We start from the raw sequence: 14,731 nt of genomic DNA, 5'->3' as shown, positions 1-14,731 counted from the left end.
GTTGTTTCCAATCTTTTGCTAACTTAAGTAATTCTGCAACAAGTATCTTTGAACAGACTATTTCTCACGAGTATAAATCTATGTGCTGCTTAAATTCCAGAAACCAGAATAAGCACAAAATCTTGAATTTGGAAAGACTTTGTATCTCACATTCTACCAGTAAAGTTGCATTAAATGAAATTTAAAAATGTACTTAGGTTTTCAAGGAAGTACTTAGTGGTCCATTTTCTTAGTGAAGTAGGAGTTACAGATATTATTTGTGCTAATAAGGGAAAAGGCACTGGTAATACAGTGAAGAAGATAAGTTTTGTTGGGATGAGAAAACCCCCTAGGCAAGGTAAATTATTCTCTGATTTAAAAGTATGTTTTGTAGAAAAGGGGCCACCTTGTATATTCTTTATATTCTTTTTTAAAAAAGATTGTATTTATTTATTTTTAGAGAGAGGAGAAGTGGGGGAGAAAGAGAGGGAGAGAAACATCCATGTGTGGTTGCCTCTCGCATGTGCCCTCCTGGGGACCTGGCCTGCGACCCAGGCATATGCCCTGACTGGGTATCAAACCAGAGACCCTTTGGTTCACAGGCTGGCACTCAATCCAGTGAACCACATCAGCCAGGGCAATTCTCTATATTCTAAATATGGTATTCTTTAATCTACATTCTTTAAAATGAAGGAAATGAACAAAGAACAAGTGGACAGTGGAAAAAATGTTCAAGAAAACAAGTTTTAGGGGTCCATTCCAGAGTCAGTACCATTCATCTTTATGCTGTACCTCAGTTTTGTCAACATTTAGTAAAAGATGTTCAGCTAAAATCAAAGCCTTATGAATGTATTGCTTATAATGAGAACCTTGTGCCATTAAGAAAACATTAAGTATATTAGTATAGTTTATTTAAGAAGGTAAGAAAGTGTACTTGATGTTTCAGATTGTCATGGGAAAGAACACCAACCCCCAAATATCTGTCTTTAAAGAGTTAACCCTCAGCAATCAAAAAAGCAATTACCCAGAATGACTCACTTCTGTACTTTACAGATTTCAAATTCTTTGTTTAAGCTTCAACTTCACTTTATCTTGATGCTAGGCTAATTGAACTGTGTACAATATTTCCTTTTCAAGGCAGCTACACCTGTACACATCTTAGGTCTCCATGGTGGCTCCTTTCAGCATTCTGTCTCACCAGACCTGATAAGGCAGTATTTTTTAGTTAATATGTAGTGAAGTTCTGAAAGCACTCTAACACACTTCCTTGTCTTTACCTCACCCTCAGAGTATTTGTCTATTAATTTCATCTTTATTTGCTTTTTCATTTTAAAATATGCCCTTGATTTTAAAGGGTTTTGTTTTTCCTCTCTGCCAAATTGATTTAGGTGCTTCTACTTTTTTATACATAATTTTCTATTATAATAATGCTACTGTTTGCTGAAGTATAGATGATGAAACTCAATTTCCTGCATAGAGGAACCAACCTCAAGAAAGTGAAGGGTAGGTGACCCACCGAAACATCCTGGCTTCAGACGATGCGGGTGTCACGTGCTTGCTGAAATGCAGTTGCATTTTCCGCTTTATTTACTTTCCATGTGAAGCGCTCTTCTAAGCTGTAACCTTTAGTCAGTGGGTGATTTTCGTTATGGGAGTAAAACAAGACTGAGGTATGAATAGCTGCTATGTGCGTGTTACAAGCTATCTAAGATTCAAAGGTTTCAACTAAAAGGTCTCAATATATTATTTAAAACAAATCCACCAGCCACTCTTTCAACTGAAGTGATGAAACCCAAAGAATTCATATAGTAAAATGGAGAGAACTAGGATGGTCATCTAAAAATTCACCAAGGTTGAAGTGATGAAGAACACTTGTTGGCTGATCCCGAAACTTGCCGATTTTGTGACTCTGGGCTGCGTATGGATGTCTGTGGCTCGGTGCACAATTTTAAACAGCTGCCTAAAGTCATGTGTAGCTAACCTGGTAAGTTTTGCTGGTCTAACATTCATCTTTGCAGGGACTAATACCTACAGAATTCATCTTGTTATAAAGGATTACATTATTTTCATTTTATAAGAAGTTTTCTTATGAGGCTCTTCTCAAAGCATGTTAGGACCATTTGTAATTACAGAAGGTAGGGCTGGGCTATTTTATTTCTTTATCTGTTCAGAAATTTAGGGAAGACTGGGATTTAAGTAAGTTTGATTCCCTCAGGCTTAATGGAATCAATTTTGCATGCTTTAAAAAACAATAATTTTAAAACTCATTTATTACAAATTCACTTATACTTGCCTTGAAACATGGGCAGGGTCTGGACTCAAGGCAATGCCTTCTAGCTGTAAACGTCAGTAGTATTCATATTGTGGATGGATGGGATGATTGCATGGGGAGTGAGTGATCGAGGGAGCAGACACAATGCCATAGGGAACAGCATTTTATTTAAAAAGTGAGAATTGTTTGTATATTCATTTATTGCTATGTATGCATTTGCAATTTTTTCAGTAATAAGAGGTTTTTTTTGGAAACTTAAATTGGTTTTTCTTCTCATTTCTGGGTGTCATCCATCTTGCATGTATTGTTTCATATCTTTTTAGTTATTGTGATTTAGTTTTTAAAACAGTCACTGGATCAACTTTGAAAGCCAAATGCAGCCCAGCCAGGAAAAGATACACTCATGTACAGACAAAGGAAAGAGCCCGATAGCTTACGTGTGACACTATTTAGAGTTAATATTTAAAAAATAATGAAAATACCAAATTAAATACAGTACTCACTATTATCCTAAAGTATTGGAGATAGAAGTCAAGAGTAGATTAGAAAATAAATTTGTGTTATTTTCTTTTTGGTTCAATTTAAACTATAGTGGGCATTATTATGCAGAATAGCACTTTTTAAAAAAAGTTTAGTATTTTATATAAATATGCTGAAGGCTTCATTGGCATTAATGTATAATGATATGCTTTAGGTTTTTGCAGTTGTAATTCAAACTTAAAAATGAAAGAATGGGATGATTAAATGTTTTATATGTTAAGAATTTGAAAATTTTATCTGTGTATAATAAGAATACTTACATATTTATTGTAAAGTATTTATAAGATAGAGAATAGAGAAAAATAAAAGGGAAAACCCTAAAAATCTACATTATTAATCTCTGATTGTTTTTTTCAGTGCTTTTTCCTGAAACATGTATATAGTTTTATACACAGCTGTGCACCCAGCTTTTTCAGTTAACATTATATTTTCTCCTGAAACGTTTATGGAAATAAGATCTTTAATGTACCTGTATTTAGAATATTCCATCATATGAATATGTTACCATGATTTGTTAATGTCGCTACTATCCAAATTGATGCTGGTTGTTTCCTTTATTGTAGTTTCTATTTACTTGATTTTATTTTTAGTTAAGTTTAGTTTTATCTTATCTCTTTGTGTGGGCTCTTTGATTTCAGGATTTGGCAGTAGGAGTAGACAGTTTGTTCCTTTGCTGAGTTGCCTTCCGTTCACCACCTACAGAGACAGGCACAGCTGATGTGGTGGGAACTGCCAGAGACATGGTCTGGCAATCTGACCGGTGACTGTAACGAAGGTTCTCTGCCCGGGCTCCCACACAGGGGCTGGCGGGACAGCAGCTAAGTGAATGGACAGTGAACACAGCCTGGGTTAGGGGAAAGGATACATAAAGTGCTCAAGTTATTACACTGTTTACATTTATTTTTTCTGTGCCATCCTTTTCAGCCTGGACATTTGCTGTGAGGGTCATCTTTGATTTCACTGGGAGGTTCTTAATGTTGAGGCATCTTTGCTTTTAATGAAAAACAAGAGGGTATTATGCAAAGGAATGTTAGAACTGCTGTCCAAAAATGCACAAATCATAGTCCTATGCTTGATCATGGGTATTTTACATTAACTGACTTAATATTTTTGCATTATATATGCCATGTGCTGCAAAGAACAAAAGATAATATTCTTCAGAACACCAGCATTGTGAGATCCATTATGAAAAAGAAACAAAAGAGATTTATGATCAAATAATTTATGGAAATTCTTTTTGCCATACCCTTTCTTATGTACATCCACATGACATAATAGCATATGAGTAGCTTTGTTTAATCACAATTTTCTCGTTTTCAGCAACAAAACCCCTTTTTTCTCAGCTGTGGAGCTACTGTTGAGAAGAGCTCTGTTAGAAATATTAATTTAATTCACTAAAAGGCTATTAGAAGCAATAGAGTTCAGCTGCTTAAAAATATACAAGCATTAATACTTTTCTTGTATATAACTTTATAACAAGATAATGGAATAACGCCATATCCCAAATTCCATAAAATACCCAGAAATTAGCAGTCTGTATTGATGTAGGAGCGGACAGGCCAGTACAGCAGAATACAGTTCAGAAATAAGGTCATGTACGTAAGGGAGTGTGGAATATGATAAAGGTGACAATTCAGATCAAAGTGGGGCTATTGATTTAGAATAAAGAATAACTCCCTCCTTCAGTAGGTGAAGGAATAAATAAGCTGTGGCACATCCAGGCAATAGAATCTTATTCAGAGCTAAAAAGAAATGAACTATTAAGCACAAAGGACATGGAGGAATTCAAATTTATTACTATTAATAAATGAAAGAAGCCAATCTGGAAAGGCTACATACTGTAAGATTTCAACTCGGTGACGCCCTAGAAAAGACAAAACTGTGGAGACAGTGAAAAGATCAATGATTGCTAGCAATCACTGAGTAGGGGGAGGGAGAAGAGGAACAAGCAGAGCACAGATGACTGTTTGAGCAGTGGAGATACTCTGTATGAGAGTATGACGATACACACACGTCGCTATACACTTGCCCAAACCCGTAGAGCGTACACCACCGAGAGCGAACCCTGACATGAAGTATGGACTTTGGATGATTATGACGTGTCAACGTGGGCTCATCCTCGGTAAAAAACGCTCTTCTGGTTGGTGATGTTGCTAGTGGGGGAGACTGTGCATGTGTGAGGGCAGGCATACATGGGAAATCTCTGTACCTTAATGTCAATTCTGCTGTAAGCCTGAAACTGCTATAAAACACAGTCCTTAACAAAAGTTAAACACACACACACATACAACTCCCTACATTGCTACCAGATTCAAATGAATTCCAGGAGGTATTTAAAAAAATGGCATGGTTTAATCCAGACAAAAAGCAAAAACAAGATAAGACTTTACCCTATAAAAATATTAAAATAAATTAAGAGCAAATATTTCTATAATCTTGGAGTGGGGATACTTTAAGAAACGTGATTCAAAAATCCAGAATCCTTAAAAGGAATTACTGATCAATATGACTGCTTAAAAACTTAACCTGTATGACAGTAAAAGCAAGGTTAAAAATAGAAAAAAGGATTGCCCATGATAAACAGAATTTTATCGATTCTTACATATATAAAAGTTTTTAAAATAAGTTTAGACCTTATAAGAACTTATAAGTTTAGAAGACCTACTTCAGAAAAAAAGAAATGTAAATGGCTAAAAAGCATGTGATCTTCAATTTCATAGAAATATAGAAATTTACAGTAAAAATGAATTATCAACTTTTTTTCTAGCAGTTTGGCAAAGTTAAAAACATTTAGTTGGCAGAATCTGGATAAATTGGCAATTTCATGTACTGTTTATTAGAATGTAAATTGATACATTTCTAGAAAACATAAGTTAGAAAATACCAAAACTAAAAGGAAAAATACCTATAATCCTGAACATCAAGAAATGTATCTGGAGAGATTATTGCATAATGAACCAAAGATATGTCAGCAAAAGTCTGTTTATAGCAAGTTTGCACATAATATTAATAATAGATTTCTAAGTGCCTGGTACTGTACTGTATTAATGTATTATTTAATTTAATCCCCCCAGAACTTTGTGAATTAAGTATTATTTTGCTTATGTCTCAGGTGAGAATACTAAGTACAGACAGCACAGGTTAACTATCAAAATGTCACATCAGGAGCAGTGAGACTGCAATGCAGATCATTCTGCTTTGTTTCATTTATTAGGGTAGGAAGTGAATGAAATTAGTTCCGGCTGAGGTGGGCAGGGCAGAAAATCTTGTGCCAAGAAGTAGGTGTTGGGTTAAGGGGGCTTGAAGTCGAGGACTGGAATTATGTGATTTAAGCAAATGATTGGAGCCGGTGGAACTAAGGTAAACTAGTCACCTCCTGACTCTAAAGTGTGAACTTGGTGCAGATTACAGGAGGCATCTGTGCTTTGGGAGAGTGTTGATAAAATCTGCTACTTCAGAGCCCTGTACACCTGACTCATGAGGCTGCCTTTGCCCAAGACCACTCGGTGGGCCCTCCATTCAGCCTGTTACATTTAATCTTGAAAGCTGCCAACAGAAGGGCTCAGAACTGTTACAATATGACTTTATGGTCACCAAGAAACAGCTCTGCTGTCCTACTGTTTAGAATGGAACACAAAGACTACCCAGGTTCCACCTTGTTGCTGTTATGAGCCAACAGATTTTTGAAGAAATAGAAAAATATTTAATTGCAAGTTCACTTTCTTACACTCAATTGTATATGATTGTGGTTCAATCATATAAAGGAGAATCAAAGCTTCCTATTAAACAAAATCATGGGAACAAAGTAATATTAAGCACATGGTTGCACAATTAATCTAAAAGATACAGTTCATAGTGTTCATTATCTAAAAACAAAAACATATTGAGCATCCTTCTTTACAAATATAAGTGGTTAGGGAGTGACAATTAGAGTAATCTTCACTCACACATCAAATGAGAGGAAAAAGGGCAACATTTAGTTCTTTGGTTCTTATATCTGATTACTTCTCAAGTAACCCCCACATGCCTGGGTCCTGGGAAGTGCCACGGGTTTATTTCTTCAGCATATGTTTACTGAACACCTATTATCCCTAAAACACTGTTTTAAGGCACAGGGGGTAGACAGAAGAGAAAATGGATGGTGCTTACGTGGAAGGAAGAGAGACTGCTCAATCAATTTAGGGACGAACATTGTCTTTCTTCCATTTGAAAGCATAGGATGGTCAGAAGGACACAACAGATGCTTAACCCCCGTCCCGCATCCCCCTGGCCCCTTGGGTTTTCTATCACCTCCTGGACCATATCTTGCTAATAATGCTGAGTCTGTTAGGGACAGATGGTACACCTCTTGCTGGATTAATCACTTCTTTGATTCAGTAGTTCAAATTCATCAACTTTCAAGGGGAGGTTCTGAGCAATACCCACAAGCAAAATTCACTTAGTATTCCTCTGCTTATAATTCCAAGTCAATCAGTGAGGCAGGTTGACAATTGGATCACATCTAGACAATGCTATTCGAATACTTATCCGACTGTCATAGGCCTAGTATTGCCCTCCATTGTGAGCCCTTCTGTTTATGAAGGACGCTTTCAAGTAAGGAACAGGGAGAGAGTGAGCAATTTAGGGAGTCCCCCTCCCTTAGTTCCTATTTCTTTCATTTTCCCCCAGCACAAAAAAAGTTCTTAAAATTTGTGGAAACATGAGAAACAATCAGAGTAATCTGATATTTTACTCTACTTAAAATTCTGAATTTTTACTTTCTCTCTGCTTTTCAAAAGGCTACTTTTAAAAAAGAAAAATTTTGTGTTTAATCCAAGAGTCCTTTGATGTGATTAAGTGACATCATGGACTTTTTCCATACTGTGTGAGATTCTCTCCATTGTCCTTTGCCACTTCCTAAAGCCACACTCCCATCCCACCTTTGTCATTTCTGCAGAATTTTTAGATATTACATCTTATAACTTACACTGGCTTTTTTGTCTGATTTCATGACTGATTTGATGACTTTAAGACATTTTTTCTCTTTATAGTTAGAAGGCACTGTGGAGGCAGTGCTATTCCAGGAAGCTTTGCTTTGTTTGTTTTTTAAAGGTGTGGTAGTTATTGCTGAACACACTATTGGGAGCTGGTGTTTATTACCTCCTTCTTCATTGCAGGGCAGGCACCTGGACAGTGGCATGCCATATAACCTGAGTGAACCGGTGAGTAATCACTTCTATTGTTGAGAACTCTTAAGTGCTTGTGTTGATGGGAAAGAGGCAATGGTCAGGTTTTATCACAATGAGACTAATTCCTAAGAAAGATCTCATTTATTTATCCCTGCTGGAGGAAGGACAATCAAAAACACTTATAAGTCTGAATTACAGAATATTCGAAAATGAAGCCAGGGACAGTGTGTTGAAGTGGAAAGAGCCCAGGACCAATCCAAGCCCCTGACCTTGATTCTACATACTTGCATGACTTCAGGCAAATTAATATTTCTGAGACATAATTTTATTGTATGTTATCTAGGAAGGTTGGATTAGATTGTCTCCAATGTTTCTTCTAACAATTACATTTACAGTTTTATTACTTTTCTGCACCTGTGTCTCTTTGTTCAACAAGAGTTAGTGACTCAAAACATAAGTATGAAGCAGGCACCATGCTAGTAATAGAGACTTAAGACTGAATAAAATAGAGTTTCTGTTCTAAAGGATTCTTGCATACTTAAAATCATCACCAGAGGGCATCATGGGAGCTAGAATAGCAGTGTGGGAGAGGGACAAAGAAAATACACAAGAGTAAAAGTACCTCTTTTGCCTGCATGACTTTTAAGCTAAGACTAGAAAGATAAAGAATTTTCTAGAAGGACTAGAGGGGAAAGGGTACACCAGTCAGAACAAGCCCTAACTTGTTCAGGAAAGTAAGACTATTTCAGCCTGCTTGGAAAATGGGGCATGTCTGTGGAGGATGAGGAGGTAGAAGACAAGACTGCCAAGTGAGGAGGGGCCGGATCATGGAGAACTCGGTATACCAGGTGGGAATTTGGTTTCAATTGCACAAAGTTTTAGGTAGTGATCAGGTTTTGTTTTTTAAAGGGTCATTTCAAATGTGGAAACAAGAGGTCTCTCAGGAGTCTATTGGCAAGTGGTGGTGGGCACTGAAGGAAAGCAGGGGCAGTGAGTGAGTGAGGAACTCGGGTAGATTTCAGTTAATCAAGAGATGAGTCGGCAGGACTTGGTGATGGGGTGAGTGGGATGGGAGAAAGAAAAGACACCCTGGTTTCTGTCTCAGGCAACTCAGATTTTAACATATTAATGAGAAACACAATATAAAAAGCAAATTGAAGGTAGACAGTGAGGAATTTGATGTTTGACATGCCAACTCTGCAGTGATTATAAGAACTTCAACAGATGTGTCTAATGAGTAATTGCAAATCTGGGTTTGGTGTTCAGGAAGGAGCTTCAGTTGAAGTTTGATGTGGGGATATTGACACCTAGGATGGTGGAAGCTGAGGGAGCACACACAGACTAAAATAAAGGGATGGGAAAAGATATTTCATGCAATGGAAGGGGAAAAGGAAAGCTGGGGTAGCAATACTTCCATCAGACAAAAATGGACTTTAGAATAAGCTATAATAAGAGACAAAGAAGGACACTACATAGTGATAAAGAGGTCAATCCAACAAGAGAATATAACCCTTGTAAACATTTATGCATCCACCAGAGAAGCATCTAAATATATAAATCAACTCTTGATGGACATAAATGGACAGATGGACAGTAGTACAATCATAGTAGGAGATCTTAACACCCCATTGATATCAATGGGTTGATTTTCCAGACAGAAAACCAACAAAAAAATAGTGGCCTTAAATGACACACTATATCAGATGGATTTGATATCTTCAGAGCATTTCACCCAAAGCAGCAGAATATACGTTCTTTTCAAGGGCACATGGAACATTTTCTAGGAGAGACCACACGTTAGGACACAAAAGAAGTCTCAATAAATTTAAGACTGACATCATACCAAGCATTTCTCTGACCATAAGGGTGTGAAACTAGAAATTGATCACAAGAAAAATACTGAAAGCCAGACAAACACATGGGGCTCAATAACATGTTACTAAATAATGAATGGGTTAACAATGAGATCAAGGAAGAAATCAAAGGATACCTTGAAACAAATGAAAAGGAGAACACTGCAACCAAAAATCTGTGGGACAAAGAGATCACAGTCCTAAGACAGAGATTCATAGCATTCCAGGCCTACCTCCAGAAACAAGAAAAATATCAGTAAACAATCTAACTTTATACTCAAAGCAAATAGAACAACAACAAACAAAGCCCAAAGTGGGTAGAAGAAAGGAAATAATAAAAATCAGAGCAGAAATAAACAAAATAGAATCTACATAATACAAAAGATCAATGAAACTAAGAACTGGTTCTTTGAAAAGATAAACAAGATTGATAAACCTTTAACCAGACTCATCAAGAAAAGACAGAGAGAGAGAGAGAGACAGAGAGAGAGAGAGACCAAATAAAATCAGAAATAAAAGAGAAGTAACAACAGACACCAAAGGAATATAAAGGATTATAAGAAAACATTACCAACAGCTATATGCCAACAAGTTGTACAACCTGGAAGAAATAGATAAAGTCCGAGACACATACACTCTCCCATTACTGAGGTAGTGGATGAGCTCACCTGTGGAGAACTTGAAGAATGAGAAGAAACAAAGTTGAGGATAGGCTATAAACTCAAAAGTTGTGGGAAGAGGAAATAAGAGATGCTAAAGGAGAAGGAACTGAGAGGAAGGAGAGGGGCATCCAGGCACCACTGTGGCCATGGAAGGAGTGTCTACATGATCACAGGCTCAGGCAGGTCAAGTAAAGCAAGGAGAAACGGGCCGGATCTGTCCATAGGAGGCCAGGGCAACTTTGGGAGAGGGCTTTTCAGGGCAGCTGTGGGATGAAAGCTGGCCAGTGGGCAGCAGACTTCTCAAACTGTCCCTCTATTTAAGTTTTGATAGGTTGCTTTTTGCTTGAGTCCCAACTTTGAGTTTTGCTTGTCATGTCACCTCATGGGTTCCACGATATGTTCAATGCCATGCTGTCCTACACTTTACCTGCTGCCAGCCACCCACAGACAGTGTGCTACCTGCAGTTCGGGTGCTCTCTGGGTTCTTGACCTGCCCACCCCAGGCTGAATCTATTCAGCAGCACCCTTGCTGCCTTTCTGTGAACCACACTGCCCTGTGGTCTGGAGATAGGGCAGCTCTACTTATAACCCCAAAGGTCCTGATTCCTTTGAGGCCACAGATTCCTCAGTGGGTTTCTGTTTCTAAAACACCTTTGGTTACTATGTTGTATTTTCAGGTGACAAAAGGGTCACTTTTGTCAGTCACCATTGTCTCTTACTGTCTCTTGCAGTGCATCCAAGGATGTCATTTTTGGAACTCTGTAGATCAGGAAAACTGTGCTTTGAAGTGTGTAAGTATTAACTATGTTTCTGTTTGGATACTAACGTTCCCCGTAGGGAACAGTCATCTAAGAGGATTCCCATTTGAATTTCCATAGCCTGAGTCATAACCCAGTAGTGGGGAAAAATGGAGACCGACATTACTAATACAGCTGGAGACCAAGCAAGATTCACACAAACCATGGAACCCCGAGGATGCCCAATTGCTGCCACCTAGAAAGGCCTTTCAGTAGGATGTTAGGTATTTGTTAAATGTCCTAGTCCTGCACTTCAGATTTTAATTTACACTGAACTGGGGATCTTGTTAAAGGGTAGGTTCTGATTCAGTGGATCGTGGGTGGGACAGATTCTGCACTGATAACATGCTCCCACGTGATGCAGCACGGGTGGGCTCCAGACCCTTCTCTGGGTACCAGGACCTTCGGTCATGGTCAGAGTTTCTCTGTAGGCAACATGGTAACAATTTAATCCAGATGTCACAAGCACCTAGGTTTATTTCTCTTTATGTAGGAAATACATCCCTGATACTTTATTTTTCATTTGTTTCCATTTTGCCACTTAGTGTATGACTTAGTTAAAGTACCAATTCCTTGGTACTTTACTTTTCTCATTATTAAATTAGGATAATGATTGAATCTCTCTCCCAAGGACAGTGCCTGATACACTGTCATTACTCAATCCCAGGGATAAAATTTGTGTAATTTAAAAGTGTTGTATCACTAACTGCTCAGGTCAGAGATTAAATGATCATTTAATCATTTTATCATTTTTCTATTAATTACTCAAATTTGAGGGACTGAGATTTAAATAGGGACATTAGCTTCTCCTATCGTCCTCATAGCTATCTGGTACAGTGTGTCCTCCCAGACCTCTGTCCCTGGAGTCACTCACGCACGCTCTCTGTCTGTGACCCTGTGCTTAGAACAGAGGTTACCAAAAGGTGGGGCAGGTGCTAGTTGGACCTTGGAACTACCATACACTCTAAAAATGCTTCTACTTTTCCTTGGCAGTGCTTTTTACAAATTGCAATTTAAGTCATTATTCGTCTAGTTATGTTTTGTTCTGACATGTAAGCCTGTCGGGGCAGGTCGCTCTCTGTCCTGTTCACACTGCGTCTCCTGCACTGAACTCAGCGAGGGGCTGGTAGCTGGTGCTCTGACAGCACTGATGAGTGAATGAAGGGGAAGTATGTACCATTTGCTGCCAGAAACCATCCAGGAAGCAGAGTGGCCACCAGCATGGCCCGTTTGGGCAGAGGAACCTGCTGGCCTTTCTCAGTTGGAGCTATTGGGAGTTCTCATTTCAGGCTCTGTCTTCCCAGAGCATCTGCCAACATCCCTTCATTTTCTAACCTGGTCCATCACAGATTACCTCTGACTTGGCTGGGACTTTCTAGCAGACATCACCCTCACCATTTTATCAGTGGAGCAAACAACCCAGTTTTTACAGCCCTTTCTTCAGTGGCTTGTCTGAACAGAAGGCCCAGCTCTGGACTTCCTTGCTTTTTTATTGGTTGCTTGCTGATGGTGGAATAATAAATTAATTTGGAAGAAATGTATCATTAAGTGTCACTAAAAGTATTATAGCTTTAAAGATTTTAAGTAGTTTACTTCTTTTTATTTTCTATGTAGAATGATACCTACGCTACAGCTGATGAGGTAAGTTGGCAGTCCTTCTAAAAAGATGTCATCAAACTTGGTGTCTTTATCTCTTGTGAAAAAGCTGGCGAAATATAAATGAAGAAACCTGCGTCATCCTCAGAGCACAGGGACACTCTTTTTGGGAGTGTTATGACTCTGGGTGTAAAGATAACCGTGTAGTTCCATTTCGGACACAAATATTTTCTGTGCTTTATATATCTATCTGCATTTGTGTAATGTATATATGGAAACATAGGGATGTGTGTACACACATCCGTCTAATCTGGTTCAAAAGGTTCTAACTCCTGAAGCCTGGGCAGGAGAGGGGGCAGGGGGGGGCAGGAGCAGATGCAAGGACGTCCTTATCTCTGCTGATTTTATTTTTTCCCCCACAAAGCATATGCTCCATCATTAAATACAGTGCTTTAAAAAAGAACACTTTAGTTGCAGATTTTTTCCTTATTCAACAAACTCCTTTGACAACATTTTGAAACACAGCTTTTTTCCCCCTCTTGCTATGCTAATGAGCGACTTTGTGCTGACTCTGGCTACTGAGGTCCCCTCCCCCAGTCCAGCTCCCTCCACTGCACTTAATTGTTTTCTGCTCCTTCAGAAAGACTTGAGGACTTTGGCCTTTTCTTACTCACTCTTCTTGAAATGAACTTAACCTGTTCCTAGACCTAGAACTTAACCTAGAATTTATTTTAGATTATTTGACAATAGGTATTTATGACTACATTATTTCTCAGTTTAAAATTTATGTTGTATTCTTTTTACATGTCCTTAAAACCAGAGAACACAACTCACTTGTCTCACCTGAGGGAAGCATACAAATGATCATCCATTAGTAAAATGGAAAAATTCCCTCTTACTAGACAATGAAAATAAAAACAAAATGTTTAAATTAGACTATTTTCTCAGTAGCATGTAACTCCTGTGTACCTGAGTGATTTTTCTTTGGGAGAGGGTAGTGGTGGGCCTGGCTAAGAAGAGATAAAAGAGAGGGGGAAAGTTGCCCCATATTTAAGTAGACAAAGATTTTTCTGATTAAGATTTTTTTAAAAAACTGCCTGAGAACATCTTGATATGATAAAAGCAGTTAGACAAAACCAACCAACCAAACAAACAAAACACACACACACACACACAAACAAAACAAAAAACAGCGACAATACAGAAAAGAGTCCAGGGAGGATTGTGGGTAGACAGCCAGAGAGAGTTAAAGCCTGTCAAGCGTTGATGCAGCCAGCAATTGGATTGCTAACATGGTAGTGCCCTCTTACTCATCGTGCTGCCCAGTTGTCTGTGCTTACATCATGCAACTCTTTTCTTTTAGTGTTAAAACTTGTATAATTATTCTATTCTTTTCTACTTGGCTACTTTACACTTTAAAGTGTTATACTTTAAATAATGTAGAACTAAAGAGTACTACATGCTCTGTGGCAGCGATTTTCAAACTTTTTTTAATGTCATGTCGCACATAAATTGCTAAAATTCTGTGGCACACCAGAAAAATATATTTAGGTTTTGCTGATTTGACAAAAAATATGTATAATTTTGATTCATTCACCTCGGATGACTATTCCATGTCGTGCTGGCCATTTTTAAATTTGACAATCGCAGGGAAAAGAGGTCAGTGCCCCTGACAAGTAGGTAGTTCATGTTTTAACAATTCTTGCAGTGCACTGGTTGAACATCTCTGCTCCATAGTGATAGAGATAGAGATATATTTTAAATAACCTTCAGGAATCAAACACTGCAACCATTCATGTTTTAACCTAGGAAGCTCGGCGTTTTTGCACATGTTCCTTGGAGGAAATAGTCTTGGAAGTGACAG

At 38.1% G+C, this 14,731-nt stretch overlaps 1 protein-coding gene across 2 annotated transcripts in view; it reads left to right on the top strand.

The window, feature by feature from the left end:
- The first annotated feature begins 1,470 nt into the window (after window positions 1–1,470).
- Window positions 1,471–14,731, top strand: part of ROS1 (ROS proto-oncogene 1, receptor tyrosine kinase) — a 100,008-nt gene continuing 86,747 nt past the window's right edge. For both annotated transcript variants that reach the window (XM_036024614.1, XM_036024616.1), the window contains exons 1-4: window positions 1,471–1,963; window positions 7,948–7,992; window positions 11,206–11,265; window positions 12,886–12,912. In XM_036024614.1, the coding sequence (XP_035880507.1) occupies window positions 1,841–1,963; window positions 7,948–7,992; window positions 11,206–11,265; window positions 12,886–12,912 (255 nt within the window). In that variant the 5' untranslated portion in view covers window positions 1,471–1,840. The remainder of the gene's footprint in view (window positions 1,964–7,947; window positions 7,993–11,205; window positions 11,266–12,885; window positions 12,913–14,731) is intronic.

Source organism: Phyllostomus discolor, chromosome 4, assembly GCF_004126475.2.
Source record: "Phyllostomus discolor isolate MPI-MPIP mPhyDis1 chromosome 4, mPhyDis1.pri.v3, whole genome shotgun sequence".
Classification (NCBI taxonomy): domain Eukaryota; kingdom Metazoa; phylum Chordata; class Mammalia; order Chiroptera; family Phyllostomidae; genus Phyllostomus; species Phyllostomus discolor.
Note: the sequence above shows the minus strand (reverse complement) of the source record. Positions and strands in the feature narration are given on the sequence as shown.